At 38.1% G+C, this 16,587-nt stretch overlaps 2 protein-coding genes across 2 annotated transcripts in view; one reads left to right on the forward strand and one right to left on the reverse strand.

The window, feature by feature from the left end:
* Window positions 1-16,587, reverse strand: part of LOC103514638 (rap guanine nucleotide exchange factor 4-like) — a gene marked incomplete at its 5' end in the record, with an annotated part of 78,916 nt that overhangs the window by 9,390 nt on the left and 52,939 nt on the right. Inside the window, 5 exons of the mRNA XM_026827551.1 lie at window positions 633-778; window positions 2,680-2,863; window positions 3,284-3,417; window positions 3,637-3,740; window positions 13,863-13,963. Of these exons, the coding sequence (XP_026683352.1) occupies window positions 633-778; window positions 2,680-2,863; window positions 3,284-3,417; window positions 3,637-3,740; window positions 13,863-13,963 (669 nt within the window). The remainder of the gene's footprint in view (window positions 1-632; window positions 779-2,679; window positions 2,864-3,283; window positions 3,418-3,636; window positions 3,741-13,862; window positions 13,964-16,587) is intronic.
* Window positions 15,632-16,508, forward strand: LOC103514635. Its single transcript, XM_026827550.1, has 2 exons — window positions 15,632-15,759; window positions 16,003-16,508. Exons 1-2 carry the CDS (start codon window positions 15,634-15,636, stop codon window positions 16,411-16,413), a joined length of 537 nt encoding a protein of 178 aa, XP_026683351.1. The 5' UTR covers window positions 15,632-15,633; the 3' UTR covers window positions 16,414-16,508.

Below are 16,587 nucleotides of genomic sequence, written 5' to 3' on the forward strand. Positions count from 1 at the left end.
AGTCAGCTCCCATGGCGTAGTGGTCACTGCGCTCGCCTTGCACGCGGGAGACCCAGGTTAGATTCCCGGCGGGGTCAAGAAATTTGTATCATGCAAATGATTGATTCCGTGACTGGCTGTTGCGGGGCCCAATCAGCCTCGTGAGGAAAATGAGTAGCTATGACATATAAATGCACGTAGCGACCGGTGCCAGCATGGTAGGTAAACATTGGATTTTAGGATTTTTGAGATATTGGGAAAATCCTACAATGCAGTGAGTACCAAAGTTGTGACATAATAACACAAAGAAACTGCATTTTTTTTTCAGAAAGGTATGTGCAAACAACCAAATGATCAATTGATGTTTTATACGCAAATGATCACTAAATTGTTGAATTGGTTGGTTCTTCGATTGATTGATTTGTTGGATGATAGATTTATTGATTAATTGATTTGTTAGGTAGTTGGTTGATTTATTAAATGATTGATTGATTCATTTGTTGTATGATTGGTGGACTGATTGATTCATATATTGGTTGGTTGGTTGGTTGATTGATTGATTTATTGGAAGATCGATTTCTGGATGACTTGGTTAGTTGATTCGGGCATTGATTGATTTTTAGATAGAATCACTGACTGATTGAATCACTCACGTATTTCGCCTTTCCGAGGGTGTGCTTCGAACATGACTACTCCTGCTAGTTCCCGCCTCACACTATTAGATAGGTGATGCAAAGGCTTCAGGTGTAGGAGTTCCTCGTATATTTGTTCCAGGTCCTCGGAAGTGCGGTCCAAAGGTCTGAAAACAAAACGCACACAAAGAGTTGACAATAGCACATTGTATTCACAAGTTCCCAATGGATAATTTTAGTTAAGCGACGTTGTGCGTGATAGCTACATATCTGGGCAATCGCATCTGCTGGCTTGACACAAAGAGTTGACAATAGCACGTTGTATTCACAAGTTCCCAATGGATAATTTTAGTTAAGCGACGTTGTGCGTGATAGCTACATATCTGGGCAATCGCATCTGCTGGCTTTTCCCATCATTTTAGAGTAGTAGGTGTCTAAAAAACGATTTGTCTAAGTAAATTAATATTACACGACAAACAAATCGGCTAATTTGAAAGCCTACCTAATCATCTAAATGGGCTCTGTTGGAATTACCTTTATTACTTCCTCCCTCTCTCTACCTCCCTATTCATCTCTCCCTCAATATCTATTCTCCCTTTTACCCCTCCCTTGCTCTCCTTTACCTCTTCTCTTTCTACGCTTTTCTCTCGATCTTTCTCGCCCTCCCTCTTTGTGTCTCTTTTCCATCCTCTTTCTCTTTTTTTCTCCCTCCTTCTAACTGCCTTGCCTTCTCCCTCTCTTTCCCGTTATCTCTTCCTCCCTTTTCTCTTGTTTCTTAATGTCTTCTTAGCTCTTCCCAAGTATTTCCTCATCCCGCTATTTGTTTATCTTGTTTCCTACCTCCTTCCCTCCTTCTAACTGCCTTGCCTTCTCCCTCTCTTTCCCGTTATCTCTTTCTCCCTTTTCTCTTGTTTCTTAATGTCTTCTTAGCTCTTCCCAAGTATTTCCTCATCCCGCTATTTGTTTATCTTGTTTCCTACCTCCCCCTTCTCCACTTCCCCTATTTCGTTTTGAAAATTGCAACGAGTGTTTTCTCCCGGGACTTTCTCTCCCTCCCTCGCTTGCTTGTTGTTTTACCGTCTTGTTTAAATAATGACATTTTTTTTGGGCCCCCACCCCACCTTGGTCCCCTCACCTGTCCTACACGCCTTACACTTGACTTTAGACCACGCTACGCCACTGAATGTTATCCTATGTAATATCTAAAATTCCAAATAGTTATATCCTTGAATTGCATTTTCCTAGCGCCCTATATTTATAAGAGTACCACGTTAGATGATACCTAAAGTGTTATCCCCTTATTCCCCTTTTCTTCCTACTTCCATCACATTGAAATCGAAAATAAAACAATATAAAACATTGTTTTATTTATATCTACATATTCATTCTTTTTTATACCTCCCTCTCCCTACTTTCCTATCTGTCTCTCCTCCTCCTCCTCCTCCTTCTCCTCCTCCTCCTTATCCTCTATTTCTCTCTCTAAAAAATAAAAAAATGAAAATAATAAAAAAACATACTCGTACCAGTTTGAATTGCAAATTTCTAAACAACACATAATATTTTATTGTGCAAACACTTATTCCCAAATCAAACTCCCTGAGCGAGAGAGAGAGAGAGAGAGAGAGAGAAAGGGAAATGAGAGAGAAAGGGGGAGAGAGAGAGAGAGAGAGAGAGAGGGAGGGAGAGAGAGAGAAATAACAAAAGCTTGTTTTAGGTATTCTGTTGCTAGCATTGTGTACGTTAAACGTCATATTAGGAAATACTCGTATAGCAAACTCGAATGGAGTTTTCCATGATACCTACATGAGATCCTTTCTAACACATATTTCAAACAAGAGAAGACAGTGAATACCTATGTATAAATTTTAAAGAAAAAGAGAATACATACAATAGGTATTTCAAAGAATAAAATCATAATATTATTGTTGAACTTTTATGCTCCTTTAACTTGTGCACGTGTGAAGTTATACATATTTACCTAGATGGAGCATGTACTCGCGAGGCAAGTAGCGATTTTGAAGCTTCTTTAATCTCGAAAAAAAAAAATCAAGAATTTCAGAGCGCTTACTGTTTTCTGAGAATGTAGCGCAGAATGGCGTCCGGAGCGCGCCTCGCTAGCGCAAGTAGCGCTTCCTCCAGATGTTCCTCAGCTTCAGCAATATCTTGCGCAGTGGCCTGTGACGAACTACCTTCCTTATCCTGCCAGAAGTTGTACAGGATGCATTTGTCCCGAAATGCTTGCTCTCCGTTTACTGGAAAATAAGTGGGAGAAATTAACCACATTAAATAGGATTGAATCTGGGTGGCTGGGGGACCTTAAACAGGGAGCAGACCAGCGTCTTGCTGTGGGATTATTAATAGGGATCAGAGCAGCCAAACCATAACCAGCCTGGCTAGCTGGAGGTTACAACCGGTTTATCATGATTCTAAGGTAAAGCACAGGTTCTCATGGTGGTTGACTGCGGTTCGGGACGGGCAAAGTAATCTTGCTAGATTGCTCAAATTCTCAGACAGATCAGAGTATTTTTATTATTTACAATTGCATTTCGAAACTTCAACTCTTCTGAAGCTCTTTTCTCATCTTTTGACGTGATAGCGCCTGTATAGACTACAGTAAATCCTCTCCATCGGAATCGGTTCCGTTTCCGAAAAGAAAAAACAACTAATCTTACCGTGATAAATGACTCCCTCCTCGAGCAGCGCCTGCCACATGCCGGTGGTAATTTGTCTGCTCACCGCCAGAGAGGGTGCCAAACTCATCAGCCAGTCTACCAGTTCGCTACCAGAGGCACATCGCCTGGCTATGGTTCTGCCCCCGGAATATAGACTATAGTAAATCCTCTCCATCGGAATCGTTTCCGTTTCCGAAAAGAAAAAACAACTAATCTTACCGTGATAAATGACTCCCTCCTCGAGCAGCGCCTGCCACATGCCGGTGGTAATTTGTCTGCTCACCGCCAGAGAGGGTGCCAAACTCATCAGCCAGTCTACCAGTTCGCTACCAGAGGCACATCGCCTGGCTATGGTTCTGCCCCCGGAGGTCTTGCGGTCTCTTAGCGTACCGGACTCGTCATTGAGTAGGAGCGTGCGTAGAACCCACCCTGCGCGTGCCATCGGGACACTGGGGCTCTGGAAACAGAAGGCAATGCAATTACATACGAGTACATTAGTTTGTTATAATTCGTAAAGAAATAGCAAGGGTTAAGTGCGAAGGGCATCCACTCGTAAAATTTGTAGCCAAAACCAGCCCAAAGCAATCACCCTTCACCCTAGTTAGGGCTGATTGGGAGGCTGAAGAAAAACGCCGACCCCGTCTGTACACGGGAAAAGGTAAGGAAGAAGAAGAAGGAGTTTGTTATACTTCGTGGCCTTGATTTCCAGGAATCATAATCCCCAATAATTATGATGTGTCCTCATTTCTCTTTGCTCTGTTTTCCTCTTCAATACTTTCTTCTCTCTTACTTTTTAGCCGGGATCAAGATTACACATCATAACATCACATTTAACTGCGCGGTTTTATGCAAAAAGGCCTAAGCACTAGGAACTTTTTGGGTAAAACATCACGATAATTGCTAATGCCTCGTTTTTAGACAAAGCTCCGACATAGCTTTGGACTGCATATATCAAATTATGCAGGTCGTATTTTCTGTTGTATAGGAATGACCTACTTGGCAATTACACCGAATATTCCTGCTTGTTTTTTACTTTCTATTATTTTTTTTTTTCTTTACAAAGTGAGAGTTTTTCTCCCTAACAACAAAACAATAGGTAGGTAGAATTCAGTGCAGCGTGAAATATCAGATATGTGCAGTGTAGACCTCTGTAGACTCACAGACTGAAGTGTTGTAGTGTAGTGTACCACCCTGGTATTTGTAACTGATAGGTTGAAGGTAATAGTGCGAATTCTTGCACTGATCAGGACAGTTATAGACCACATGGTTTTAATTGTTAGGATACCGATAGTCGGCTAATAATGTTATAGGGTTATTGTCGCATTTACTTAGTGGTGAAAATCGCGTAAATATGGTTCCTGAAACCGCTTCACAATTCAGAGATCGTTGATAACAGACAGTATGGTTACTGATTTGCTACAGTCAATAACGTGGGTTACCACGTGACTAACAATTAATAGACATAACCAAATACTAGTGGGTAGTTGATTAGGCCAATAAGAATACAGGCATACTTTTACCTCGACCAAATTAGTGGACATCATACAACTCAACTTAATGTGGTCATTTTGTTGTAATTTTGGACCTGCTTAATTTATGAGCAATCTGGTCTTTAGTCACGCGCAGACAATGGAGCAGTTGCATTTGGGTAAAATTTATGATCAAAAGGTCGATTTCTATGAAAAAAGTTGTGAAAAATCCAAATCTGAGGTCAAAACTCCGAAAAAATAATTGTAAAAGGTCGAAAATTCAATTTTTATTTTCCGTTAGAGTCCTGAACTCTGACGTCAGACTTTAGGAGATGCGCAGAAACGTATGCGCACAAACATGAATTGCGCAGAAATGCATGCGCACAAACAGATTAATGTGTTGCCTGTGAGAGAGCTTTGCTTGGAACATTTTATGTGACGTCATCGCGTACGGGAGCGTATGCCGTGACGTCAGAGTTCAAGATGAACCGGAATTTTTTAAATCGATTTATCTCGGGATCTAGAAGGCGTGGAAGAAAAAGAAAAGTTCCGGAATCCCTCATTTTCCCAGCTTTTTAACTTTGAAACATTACCCAAGTAAGCGCAACTGATCTATTGTGACAATCTCAGGGAGAACTATTAATATTCGAGGGCAAACAAATTTGGGACAGTTTAAATTTCTATTCCCTTGCTCTGACAGTCTTTTCTGGGGGCCTTGAAAATATTTTAAACCATTTTGCGGTACCAACTACGCACCAACCGAAGGTTCATATTGTTGTCTTCAATATACTATCTTTGGTTGTCTAGTTGGCTCTATCAGGTTGAGTGAAATTAATTTGAGGAGCCGCTAGGTGAGTAGTTTGTCAGCGAATCAATAGTAAAATACCCGTCCCGTCGAGAGAGAGAGAGAAAAAAAAACATTACCTAAAACGTCTAAAGATTCCACCCTGCTCCGCAATTTTCTGACTCAATACCACGCCAATCTTACACTTTCTGTGGTAGTCACTTTAACACATTCCAAAATTACCCCCCTTCAACATTCAATAAAAAATAAAGCATCTCCACTGTTTTCTATTCACATAAACTTTGAATTTGAACACCAAAACCTTTCACTCGCAAAAAGTCAAAAGCGACCTTTAAAGGCATTAGGGATACCTATACAAATTTTACCTTTGAAATTCTTTGGCACAAAAAAGGGCAACATTTTTCATTTATTTTATTTTCCATGATTATTTATTTTCTCTCGAGTCCTTTTGGTTGTTTTTTTTTTTTTCCGAGCATTTCTCAGTTGCCTGAAGACGTTTAATATTACAAGATAAGGGCTTATTCCCTCCCTTTTTCCCCTCTTCCTTCCTTTTCTCCTCCTCCTTCCCCTGCGAGCATTTCTCTGTTGCCTGAAGACGTTTAATATTACAAGATAAGGGCTTATTCCCTCCCTTTTTCCCCTCTTCCTTCCTTTTCTCCTCCTACTTTCCCTTCTTCCTTTCCCCTTGTTTCGTTTTTTCCATTTATATTTTCTAGAAAACTTTCTTCCCATTTTCAATTTTAAACATCTAAAGATGAAAAATTGTGTTTAAAATAGCAACAAGTTTCGTACAGGGTGTTTAAAATAGCAACAAGCTTCATTCAGGGTGTTTCAAGATAATATTGTGGCTTTTGATTTTATTGGAAAAATTTCGCCTGTGGCGTAACAGTTTGTCTTCCATTGAGAAGAGTGATTCAATAAATGTCAATGATCTTCACTTATGTGAACTTTCCTGCAATTTATATGCGCCCCGGGGACGAACGTATTAAGTTTCTTCGTACATATTTACTAGAGTGCTTAGACTGGCATGCAAAATGACTGAGCGACAAAAAAAAAAAAACGGTGCCTCAAACTATCTAGAATCGGTCCTGAGAAGCTGAGGACAGGCCACTGAGGAAATTCATAAAATGGGAAATACACATTGCACGGCTGAACATCTAAAAAAACACAAACCCGACCCAAAGTTGTGACTTTCGTTAGAAATGAATAGTTCATCTCTAAAGGGGACTTAGCTAAAAATAGGTTGCTAAAAATATATATTATCTCAGCAAAATTGCAAGTTCTCCAACCGAATCAGCAACCTAATACCTACTTAATAAGTGTCAGCAGGAAAAAGAAAGTAGGAGGTTAAGAAGGAAAGGCTGACAAATTGAATATTCATTATTCAAAGGAGATTCAAACTTCACGTAGCGCGTAGCTTAGACCCGTGAAAAAGCTTACGTTCCCACACCTCCATTATCTTATGTACCTCTCCATCCCTCCTGTCTCAGGAGAGGGAGAGAGATACGCTTACGTGGGGAGAGGAGGGAGAGAGGGAGGAAGGAAGAGAGACCTTACCCAAGTCTCTTTCTATCTCCTTCTTTCTTCTTGGTCTGTCGGCCTCTATATTTCTCTCTCTCTCTCTCCCTCTCTCACTCACTCCCTCTCTCTCTCACACACACTCACTCACTCCTCCCTCTCTCTCTCTCTCTCTCTCTCTCTCTCTCTCCTCTCTCTTCTCTCTCTCTCTCTCTCTCTCTCCCTTTCCCTATCTTCTTCTCTTTTTATTCATCTTCTTCCTCCATGTTAAAAACTTGGAGGAAGAAGGATGCCTCATTCGACTTTTACTTTCAAAATCCCCCCGCCCCACCATCACCTTAAAAGAATGATTTCTCTCCACCTTTATGTAGATGATGCTTCACTTTTACGCAGGATTCTCACTTTCAGGGCTCTCACTTTCTTACGCCTCCTCTCCTCCTCCTCCTCCTCCTCCTCCCTCTTCCTCTATGCTAATTTTTTAATGCCCTATTTTTACAAAAAGAAATCTCTCACAGAAGTTCCCACGATTCTCACCCAGAATGGGGAAAAAAGACAGGTACATTATTTCACCTCCACAGGTACTAGTCGGTACTTACGGAAAGTTCTAAATAAAATTAAAGCAAAAAATTGAAACTGTTTTTTTTTTTTTTTTTTTTTTTTTTTTTTTTTTGTCCGTCCTTCCTTTTTTATTACAATAGAAATAAAAAGGTATAAGGGACGGACTATTGTACTCGCTTCGGTGTCTGTCACTCGGTCGGTCTGTCTGTCAGTCCCCATAGAAGGACTTATCCAAACCTGGTCGACCTATATATCAAAGTAAAGGTCTTTTTAACAGGAACACGAAAATGGTGGTGCAAATTTTGTCCAGAAAACCATAAAGCCAAAAAACCAAAAAAACTGGTTTACTAACATGAAAAATAAAAGCATTACCTATTACCAGTACCTACATTATTAGGTCTAGTTGTGTTTACTTACACAGCTCTAGCAACTAGCAACACTTCTTTTTCTTTTAGGGTGGGAGTTCACTTTGACCCCATGGTTCCGTTTTGCACCGAATTCCCCTACAAGTGTCGTGCAGGGGTCTAATTCCGGATTCGCCAGATCAAGCCCGATTGATATAGCAGATAACAAATTATTCAAGACGCACCAAATAGATACCTACACATAGGTAGGTATCACATAATTATGTACTTAGACTAGACTACCTAGGTTGGTTATATTGTTTAAGGACGCTAAAAAACAACCGACTTCACTATCAACAGATCAACACGCATGGCGTTTCTGACTTTACTGACTTCACAAACATGACTGATGCCATTTCTCACTAACTAATCATCTAATCAAACATCCAACTCAGTCAGTAAATACACGCACTTATGTAACTAATGCATTTAGGGGGGTACATAAACCATACAGGTATAATACCTACATACCTATGTATAAATATTATGTATTCTTGCTGATTGCTGAAACAATGAGACTACAGAGAACGTAGGCACCGACTTCCGACAGTCTAAATATAGTGAACAGTCTAAATAAAGAACCAAACACTTGATATTACTCATACATGAATAATGAATATGAATATGCCTCTCACCGTCTTATCACAACCTGTCAATGAATCACCTGACTTCTTAGATTGCCTCTCACCGTCTTATCACAACCTGTCAATGAATCACCTGACTTCTTAGATATTTGCCTGTAGAAACATTAGAAGGTATTGTGCCCACTCACACAACAAATCACATTAACTGATAAGGACAAAATATTATTCAGATGAGAATCGGTTTAATCTGAGGTGATTGGTAATCTAGAAGTGTATTTTCCTATTGATAAACTGACCACTAGGTACTCCATTCAGTTTTCATTAGACCAGTTTATACACCTAAAAGATTGTCTGTTGTCAAAACCATTCATTTGCTTGAACCTAGGTTCATAGTTCAATGTTGCCAGAAGGTTGCCTAATTTTAGGGAAATTTTGAGCTGCGCCTGCGCTGCGGAGAGAAAATGTAACGAATTGTCTTTCAAACGGACAAAATAGAGGATTTGGGCATTATGTATGGAAAAGAGCTGGGTCCGTTCCTCCGGGAATTTTTTGTGCATATAGTCGCGCTTCGCGCTCCTTTGTTTACGGTCGCGCTGGGCGCTCCCGGGGCTGTAGGTGTGATTAAAGGATTTGGGTAAAAAGAAAAAAAAAATCGTGATTTTCAAGATTTTTGAGCCTATCAGAAAAACGGTTAAACAAATCGTAGAAAGGTCGGGTTTGGGAGATTTCGCTCGTGATTTTCAAGATTTTTGAGCCTATCAGAAAAACGGTTAAACAAATCGTAGAAAGGTCGGGTTTGGGAGATTTCGCATCCATTTTCACGTCCGACCAGGAATATCAAATAAAATTTGCTTAATTTGCAAATAAAATTTGCTTTGCTAGTTAAAGGGAAGTGGGAGAAAAGTTGAGCTAAAAATGCCGAAAAACGATGAAATTCTGTTTCGTGTTAATATAGACCGGGCGGCGCTTCGAACTCTTGACGTTCGCGCGCCTCCCGGCACGCTTGATGTCACGAGCTTTACCATGTTTGTAAGCTACATAAATATAAGCAAGGGAAAATTCTCAGACCATACGTATAATTCAAAATAATTCAATTCATTCCCTAATTTGTGTTTGTTTTCTATCCGACTTTAATAATTAGATAGTAGAAGACTTCTGAGGGTAGTATTCTAGTGGTATTAGAAGCCCTAATTTTTGAAGAGGCGGAATTTTTCGCTGGCTGTCGAAGAACTAAAATTTAACCTTTTCAATTTGCGTTCGTCCACGTTGAATCAAGTATCAGCATATAAAGTTCTAACGTTTCTAGTCGTACATAAATATAAGCAAGGGAAAATTCTCAGACCATACGTATAATTCAAAATAACTCAATTCATTCCCTAATTTGTGTTTGTTTTCTATCCGACTTTAATAATTAGATAGTAGAATACTTCTGAGGGTAGTATTCTAGTGGTATTAGAAGCCCTAATTTTTGAAGAGGCGGAATTTTTCGCTGGTTGTCGAAGAACTAAAATTTAACCTTTTCAATTTGCGTTCGTCCACGTTGAATCAAGTATCAGCATATAAAGTTCTAACGTTTCTAGTCAAACCTTGGATACTTTGAATTTTCATTTTATTTTCAAGTGCACATAAACAGGTCAAATTCTATTGAAAAAATCTTTAATTTTATCTTAGTTGGTGAAAATGTTGGTTTTAGCTTAGTTGGTGTGTTGGTGAATGGTGAAATCGATATATCGAATTGAATTTAATTTATAAAAAAGCTTTGGATGAAATTAAAAGTATAATACGTATTGGATCCCATGAACTCGTTTCTGATATTATGCATTTTCAAGTGCACATAAACAGGTCAAACTCTATTGAAAAAATCTTTAATTTTATCTTAGTTGGTGAAAATGTTGGTTTTAGCTTAGTTGGTGAATGGTGAAATCGATATAGCGAATTGAATTTAATTTATAAAAAAGCTTTGGATGAAATTAAAAGTATAATACGTATTGGATCCCATGAACTCGTTTCTGATATTATGAAGTATTCCAAAGCAAGACGCCATGTGTACCTTATACCACTTCATGTATGTGGCTTCATTTCCATACCCAACTTTCATCGATATCCCTGGATGAATAAATTACACAACAATGTCTATAGGAAATATCTCTGTGTAGTATTCGTCGTTGCAGTGTCTCTCCAAGTTGCCAGTACCTTCATTCACGCTATCCAAGATCTACCCGAGTTCTTGCAAAGGCTCTATGAGAGCGCCTTGGTTTCAAGCTGCGTTGTGGATTTTGTATTCTACAACACGAGACTGAATCAGATCATCGAGTTGTTTGATCTTCAAGAGGAAGTGTTCAAAGTGACTAACAAGAAGATTCACAGGAAGTATCTCAAGATGGAATGCTACGAAGTAGGAATGTTCCTGGTGTTTTGTATCCTCATGTTGGTGGGACTACTGAGCCAGACATTCCTGCCCAGATCAGATGAAAATCTTAACTTAATACGCACCCTGTACAGGAGGAAATATCCCACCAGAATTTTACCTTTCAATATGTGGACCCCAAGTTTCATCGATGTCAGTGAAATGAAATACTTTGTCATTTTGTATTTATTTGATGTCTATGGACTTGTAGTCATACTGACCCTGGTGTTTGAGAGGATACTCCTCCAAATAGTGTTTCCAACATCTCTATTAGGACAGTATGAAATGCTAGCTGAATTTGTCAAGCTGATTGGTGCTGAACATAGAGATAAATATGGGGAGAGCATCTTCTACACAGACATTGCACATGGGACCTACATCACTGAAACTCAGATATTGGAACGAATTGGGTAGATATAATTACATTTTTATCTTTATTAGGTAGGAACTGGTCTTAAAACTTTTAAATCCTTTTGAAGAAAATTCAGTTTTTCTTGACTTTTTGCTTGTTATGTTTCATAATGCATCCATGAAAATACGAGTATTTGGACTATTTGGCCACTGGTCATTTGCAGGTTATTGCCTAAATAATGCAGGTATTAAATTTAATGTTTCAGAAATGACATGACTGAGATTAGTAAGCAAGATGCAATACTCAAACTCAAACAATGGACGAAAAACAACTACCCAGATTTCTATTTCCAACGAATCAACAGGAGGCAACAGGAGTTAGACTATGTTATGGTCAAGGTAAGAGAAGCGACCTCTATAAGTCAGTACAATAATATGTAGCACACTATACTTGCACGCTGCAAATCTTGACTGTTTAAAAGTTTTTCCTGTCCTGTCTTTCCAATTCGGGGTACACAGCTAACACAGCTTTGTGAAGACAATGAAATTACATATTAAATGTCCATCTCTTGGCCAGGATTTGAACCCGTGGTCTCCTAATGACCAAGCGACACTTTATCAATTACTTCTTGTTTTCCATTTCCAGTACAGGCGTTACGCGAGTGCAAATTTTGTCCAGAAAACCATAAAGCCAAAAAACCAAAAAAACTGGTTTACTAACATGAAAAATAAAAGCATTACCTATTAACAGTACCTACATTATTAGGTCTAGTTGTGTTTACTTACACAGCTCTAGCAACTAGCAACACTTCCTTTTCTTTTAGAGTGGGAGTTCACTTTGGCCCCATGGTTCCGTTTTGCACCGAATTCTCCTGCAAGTGTCGTGCAGGGGTCTAATTCCGGATTCGCCAGATCAAGCCCGATTGATCAAGCAGATAACAAATTATTCAAGACGCACCAAATAGATACCTACACATAGGTAGGTATCACATAATTATGTACTTAGACTAGACTACCTATTTGAAAATTTAATATGAGCATATTATGAGCTATGAATCGGTAACTGAATGGTTAAAACTCGCCTGTCACGATGTTTTCTAATAGATCACAGGCATTTAAAAAATTAAATTTAAAAAAAATGGTAGTCTTTTTGGGTATAACGTCAAAATATATAGTATCATTCCAGCACTCAGTTACCAAGAAAAACGTGGGTATTTGTTAGACAACATAAATGATGCACACGTAAATCTAAACATCTGAGATAAAAGAAAAGTAAAGGTGACATCTCCACTAATATTGTGTCTGTTGCACATTGCATACTCAAATAATTACAGGGCGTTCATACAAATCGTTATCGTTATCCTCCTGACGACCTTGGTCTCAGTAGATTATAAATTTTTCCCAAGAAAAGTGTGGAAAGCTGGAAAGGGGTACCTAAACTAAAGTTGTATAATGATGATAATAGTAATAAAATTCACCTGTAATAATAATAATAATAATAATAATAATAATAATAATAATAATAATAATCTCTGAACATAACCAATGGTTATATTGTTTAAGGACGATAAAAAACAACCGACTTTACTATCAACAGATCAACACGCATGGCGTTTCTGACTTTACTGACTTCACAAACATGACTGATGCCGTTTCTCACTAACTAATCAACTAATCAAACATCCAACTCTGTCAGTAAATACACGCACTTATGTAACTAATGCCTTTAGAGAGGTAAACCATGTAATAGGTATGTATTACTGCTGAAACAATGGGAGAACGTAGGCCCCGACTTCCGACAGTCTAAATAAAGAACCAAACACTGATATTACTCATACATGAATAATGAATATGAATATGCCTCTCACCGTCTTATCACAACCTGTCAATGAATCACCTGACTTCTTAGATATTTGCCTGTAGAAACATTAGAAGGTATTGAGCCCACTCACACAACAAATCACATTAGCTGGTAAGGACAAAATATTATTCAGATGAGAATCGGTTTAATCTGAGGTGATTGGTAATCTCAAATCAAATCAAATTTTTTATTGAACATAAATACAATAATTGTACATAATTCAAACGTCAAAAATTAAGAAAGTAAGTAATGAAGTAGAAATGATATAAATACATAAATTTGTACTCGTTTTTCGATTGCAAAAATTTCAACGGGTTACTTTCTGCTTTCTGGTGTTCTCGTGTTGACTCAGCACCTAAATGGGAAGTATTGTGTCTCTTCTCGCCCATCTGATAAGAGGCATACTACGGGATGGACATGCTACGATACAGGCCACATTCGTCTCGTGTAGCAGTTGTTTCATTGCTACGAAATCAAAATGGCGGTGAAACACACATTTTTATTTATTTTTTATTTTTTAGAAACCGTAAGAACACAGGTACCGAAATTAAAGGTAACTGTTCCGAGAGATAACCTTTTCTGTTCAGAATAAAAGTAAAACAGTAAATGAAGTTCAACATACCTCTACTATAGGCTCGGCAGGATTAGGACAGTCAGGTGTGGAAGTTCGTCTGGCTTGAGTTGGCATCGATGGAGAAGACTTGGATATCGTGGGTTCGAACCCTGAAAAAGGCAGAAATTTTGAAAATTTAATATGAGCATATATGAGCTATGAATCGGTAACTGAATGGTTAAAACTCGCCTGTCACGATGTTTTCTAATAGATCACAGGCATTGAAAAAATTAAATTAAAAAAATGGTAGTCTTTTTGGGTATAACGTCAAAATATATAGTATCATTCCAGCACTCAGGTGCCAAGAAAAACGTAGGTTTTTGTTAGACGACATAAATGATGCACACGTAAATCTAAACGTCTGAGAAAAAAAAAAACCATGTAAAAAGAAAAGTAAAGGTGACATCTCCACTAATATTTTGTCTGTTGCACATTGCATACTCAAATAATTAGAGGGCGTTCATACAAATCGTTATCCTCCTGACGACCTCGGTCTCAGTAGATTATAAATTTTTCCCAGGAAAAGTGTGGAAAGCTGGAAAGGGGTACCTAAACCTAAACTAAAGTTGTATAATGATGATAATGATAATAGTAATAAAATTCACCTGTAGTAATAATAATAATACACAATAAACAGGCTAAACTTGTACCTATGTATCTCTGAACGAAAATTCCCATTTTCACATGTGGAATTCCATACTTTGGAGTCAATCCGCAAAAGTTTACTCTTGGTTGAAACTTACTCTTATGTTCTCCAAACATACTTGTTTAACTTGTTTTTATTGTTATTTTTGTTTGTTTTCAAGTAGGAAATTCAGCATTTATGTACCTACATATTATAATCATGTTAGGGATGGAATTTCATAAACCACACAGCTAGAAGCATGATGTTACCTTGAAACTTAGTTTTGCTGGAGAAACTCAAAATTCTTAATTAAAATAGGATTGCCTTGGGCGCAGAAATCAAACTAACATCTAGGAACTTTGAACAACACACAAGGGAGAGAGGAATAATAAACGAGAGACAAAAGGAGGGAAGGAGAAATGAAGAGAAATAGGGAATAAGGAGAAGGGCAGTAGAAAGGAAAGAGCATTGCAGAAAAGGAGGGGGATGGATATATTAAGAGAGAAGACGGGAGAGAGGGACGAAAGAGGGAGAGATAATAAGATAAAGAAAGGTAACAAGCTGGGCCCGTCCCTCCGGGAATTATTTAGCCCGTAGTTTATTCGATCAGTACCTATGTACCATTGTACCTACCTAATTTGTTTAATAATCAGTTTTTTATTATTCTTGATTTGATTTTTCGATTTTACTTTCATGTAATGATTTTAAATCAAGACTAGAGCCCGTTCTCCCTTTATTCCCAATATTATAATTACATTTTTATCTTTATTAGGTAGGAACTGGTCTTAAAACTTTTAAAACCTTTTGAAGAAAATTCAGTTTTTGACTTTTTGCTTGTTATGTTTCATAATGCATCAATGAAAATACGAGTATTTGGACTATTTGGCCACTGGTCATTTGCAGGTTATTGCCTAAATAATGCAGGTATTAAATTTAATGTTTCAGATATAATTACATTTTTATCTTTATTAGGTAGGAACTGGTCTTAAAACTTTTAAATCCTTTTGAAGAAAATTCAGTTTTTCTTGACTTTTTGCTTGTTATGTTTCATAATGCATCCATGAAAATACGAGTATTTGGACTATTTGGCCACTGGTCATTTGCAGGTTATTGCCTAAATAATGCAGGTATTAAATTTAATGTTTCAGAAATGACATGACTGAGATTAGTAAGCAAGATGCAATACTCAAACTCAAACAATGGACGAAAAACAACTACCCAGATTTCTATTTCCAACGAATCAACAGGAGACAACAGGAGTTAGACTATGTTATGGTCAAGGTAAGAGAAGCAACCTCTATAAGTCAGTACAATAATATGTAGCACACTATACTTGCACGCTGCAAATGTTGACTGTTTGAAAGTTTTTTCCTGTCCTGTCTTTCCAATTCGGGGTACACAGCTAATACAGCTTTGTGAAGACAATGAAATTACATATGTCCATCTCTTGACCAGGATTTGAACCCGTGGTCTCCTAATGACCAAGCGACACTTTATCAATTACTTCTTGTTTTCCATTTCCAGTACAGGCGTTACGCGGTGACATTCTACAGCTTTATATTTTTGCCCTTACTCATTCTCTGGCTGTTAGCATTCTACCAGATGGCCTACATGTCACACTTGCCCATGTTCAACTTCTTCAAAATAACCATGGAGTTCCTACTGACCCTGCTCAACTATTTTCATTTGACGATCCAATCTGAGCGGCTGAACAGCTGCAATGAAAGGATTGCTCAGGCTATTACTCAGTGCAGTTGGTACAACTGTAGTCCAGCTATGCGGAAGAAGATCGGTGTATTTGTCAACAGTGTAAGAAGATCAAGACGGTTGTGTCTACTTGGCAACAGTGTACGATTGTCCAAACCGAATCTGCTGAGAATATTGAGGATGGCTTTCTCTTTTGTCAACTTTATGCGAATCGAAAATCGACTATAATTGGACTACCTGCTACCTGCTAAGATATATTTATGAATAGTGCTTTATGCATAGTTGAGAAAAAATTGGCCACCATTTCGTGTAAAGATCAAAACTTTGATCCTTTGATGTTATTTCAGTGGTCTGTTTTTTTTTTTTTTTTTTTTTTTTTTTTTTTTTTTTAAAGTCAATGTT

This window comes from Diaphorina citri, unplaced genomic scaffold (genome assembly GCF_000475195.1).
Source record: "Diaphorina citri unplaced genomic scaffold, Diaci psyllid genome assembly version 1.1 scaffold1193, whole genome shotgun sequence".
NCBI lineage: Eukaryota > Metazoa > Arthropoda > Insecta > Hemiptera > Psyllidae > Diaphorina > Diaphorina citri.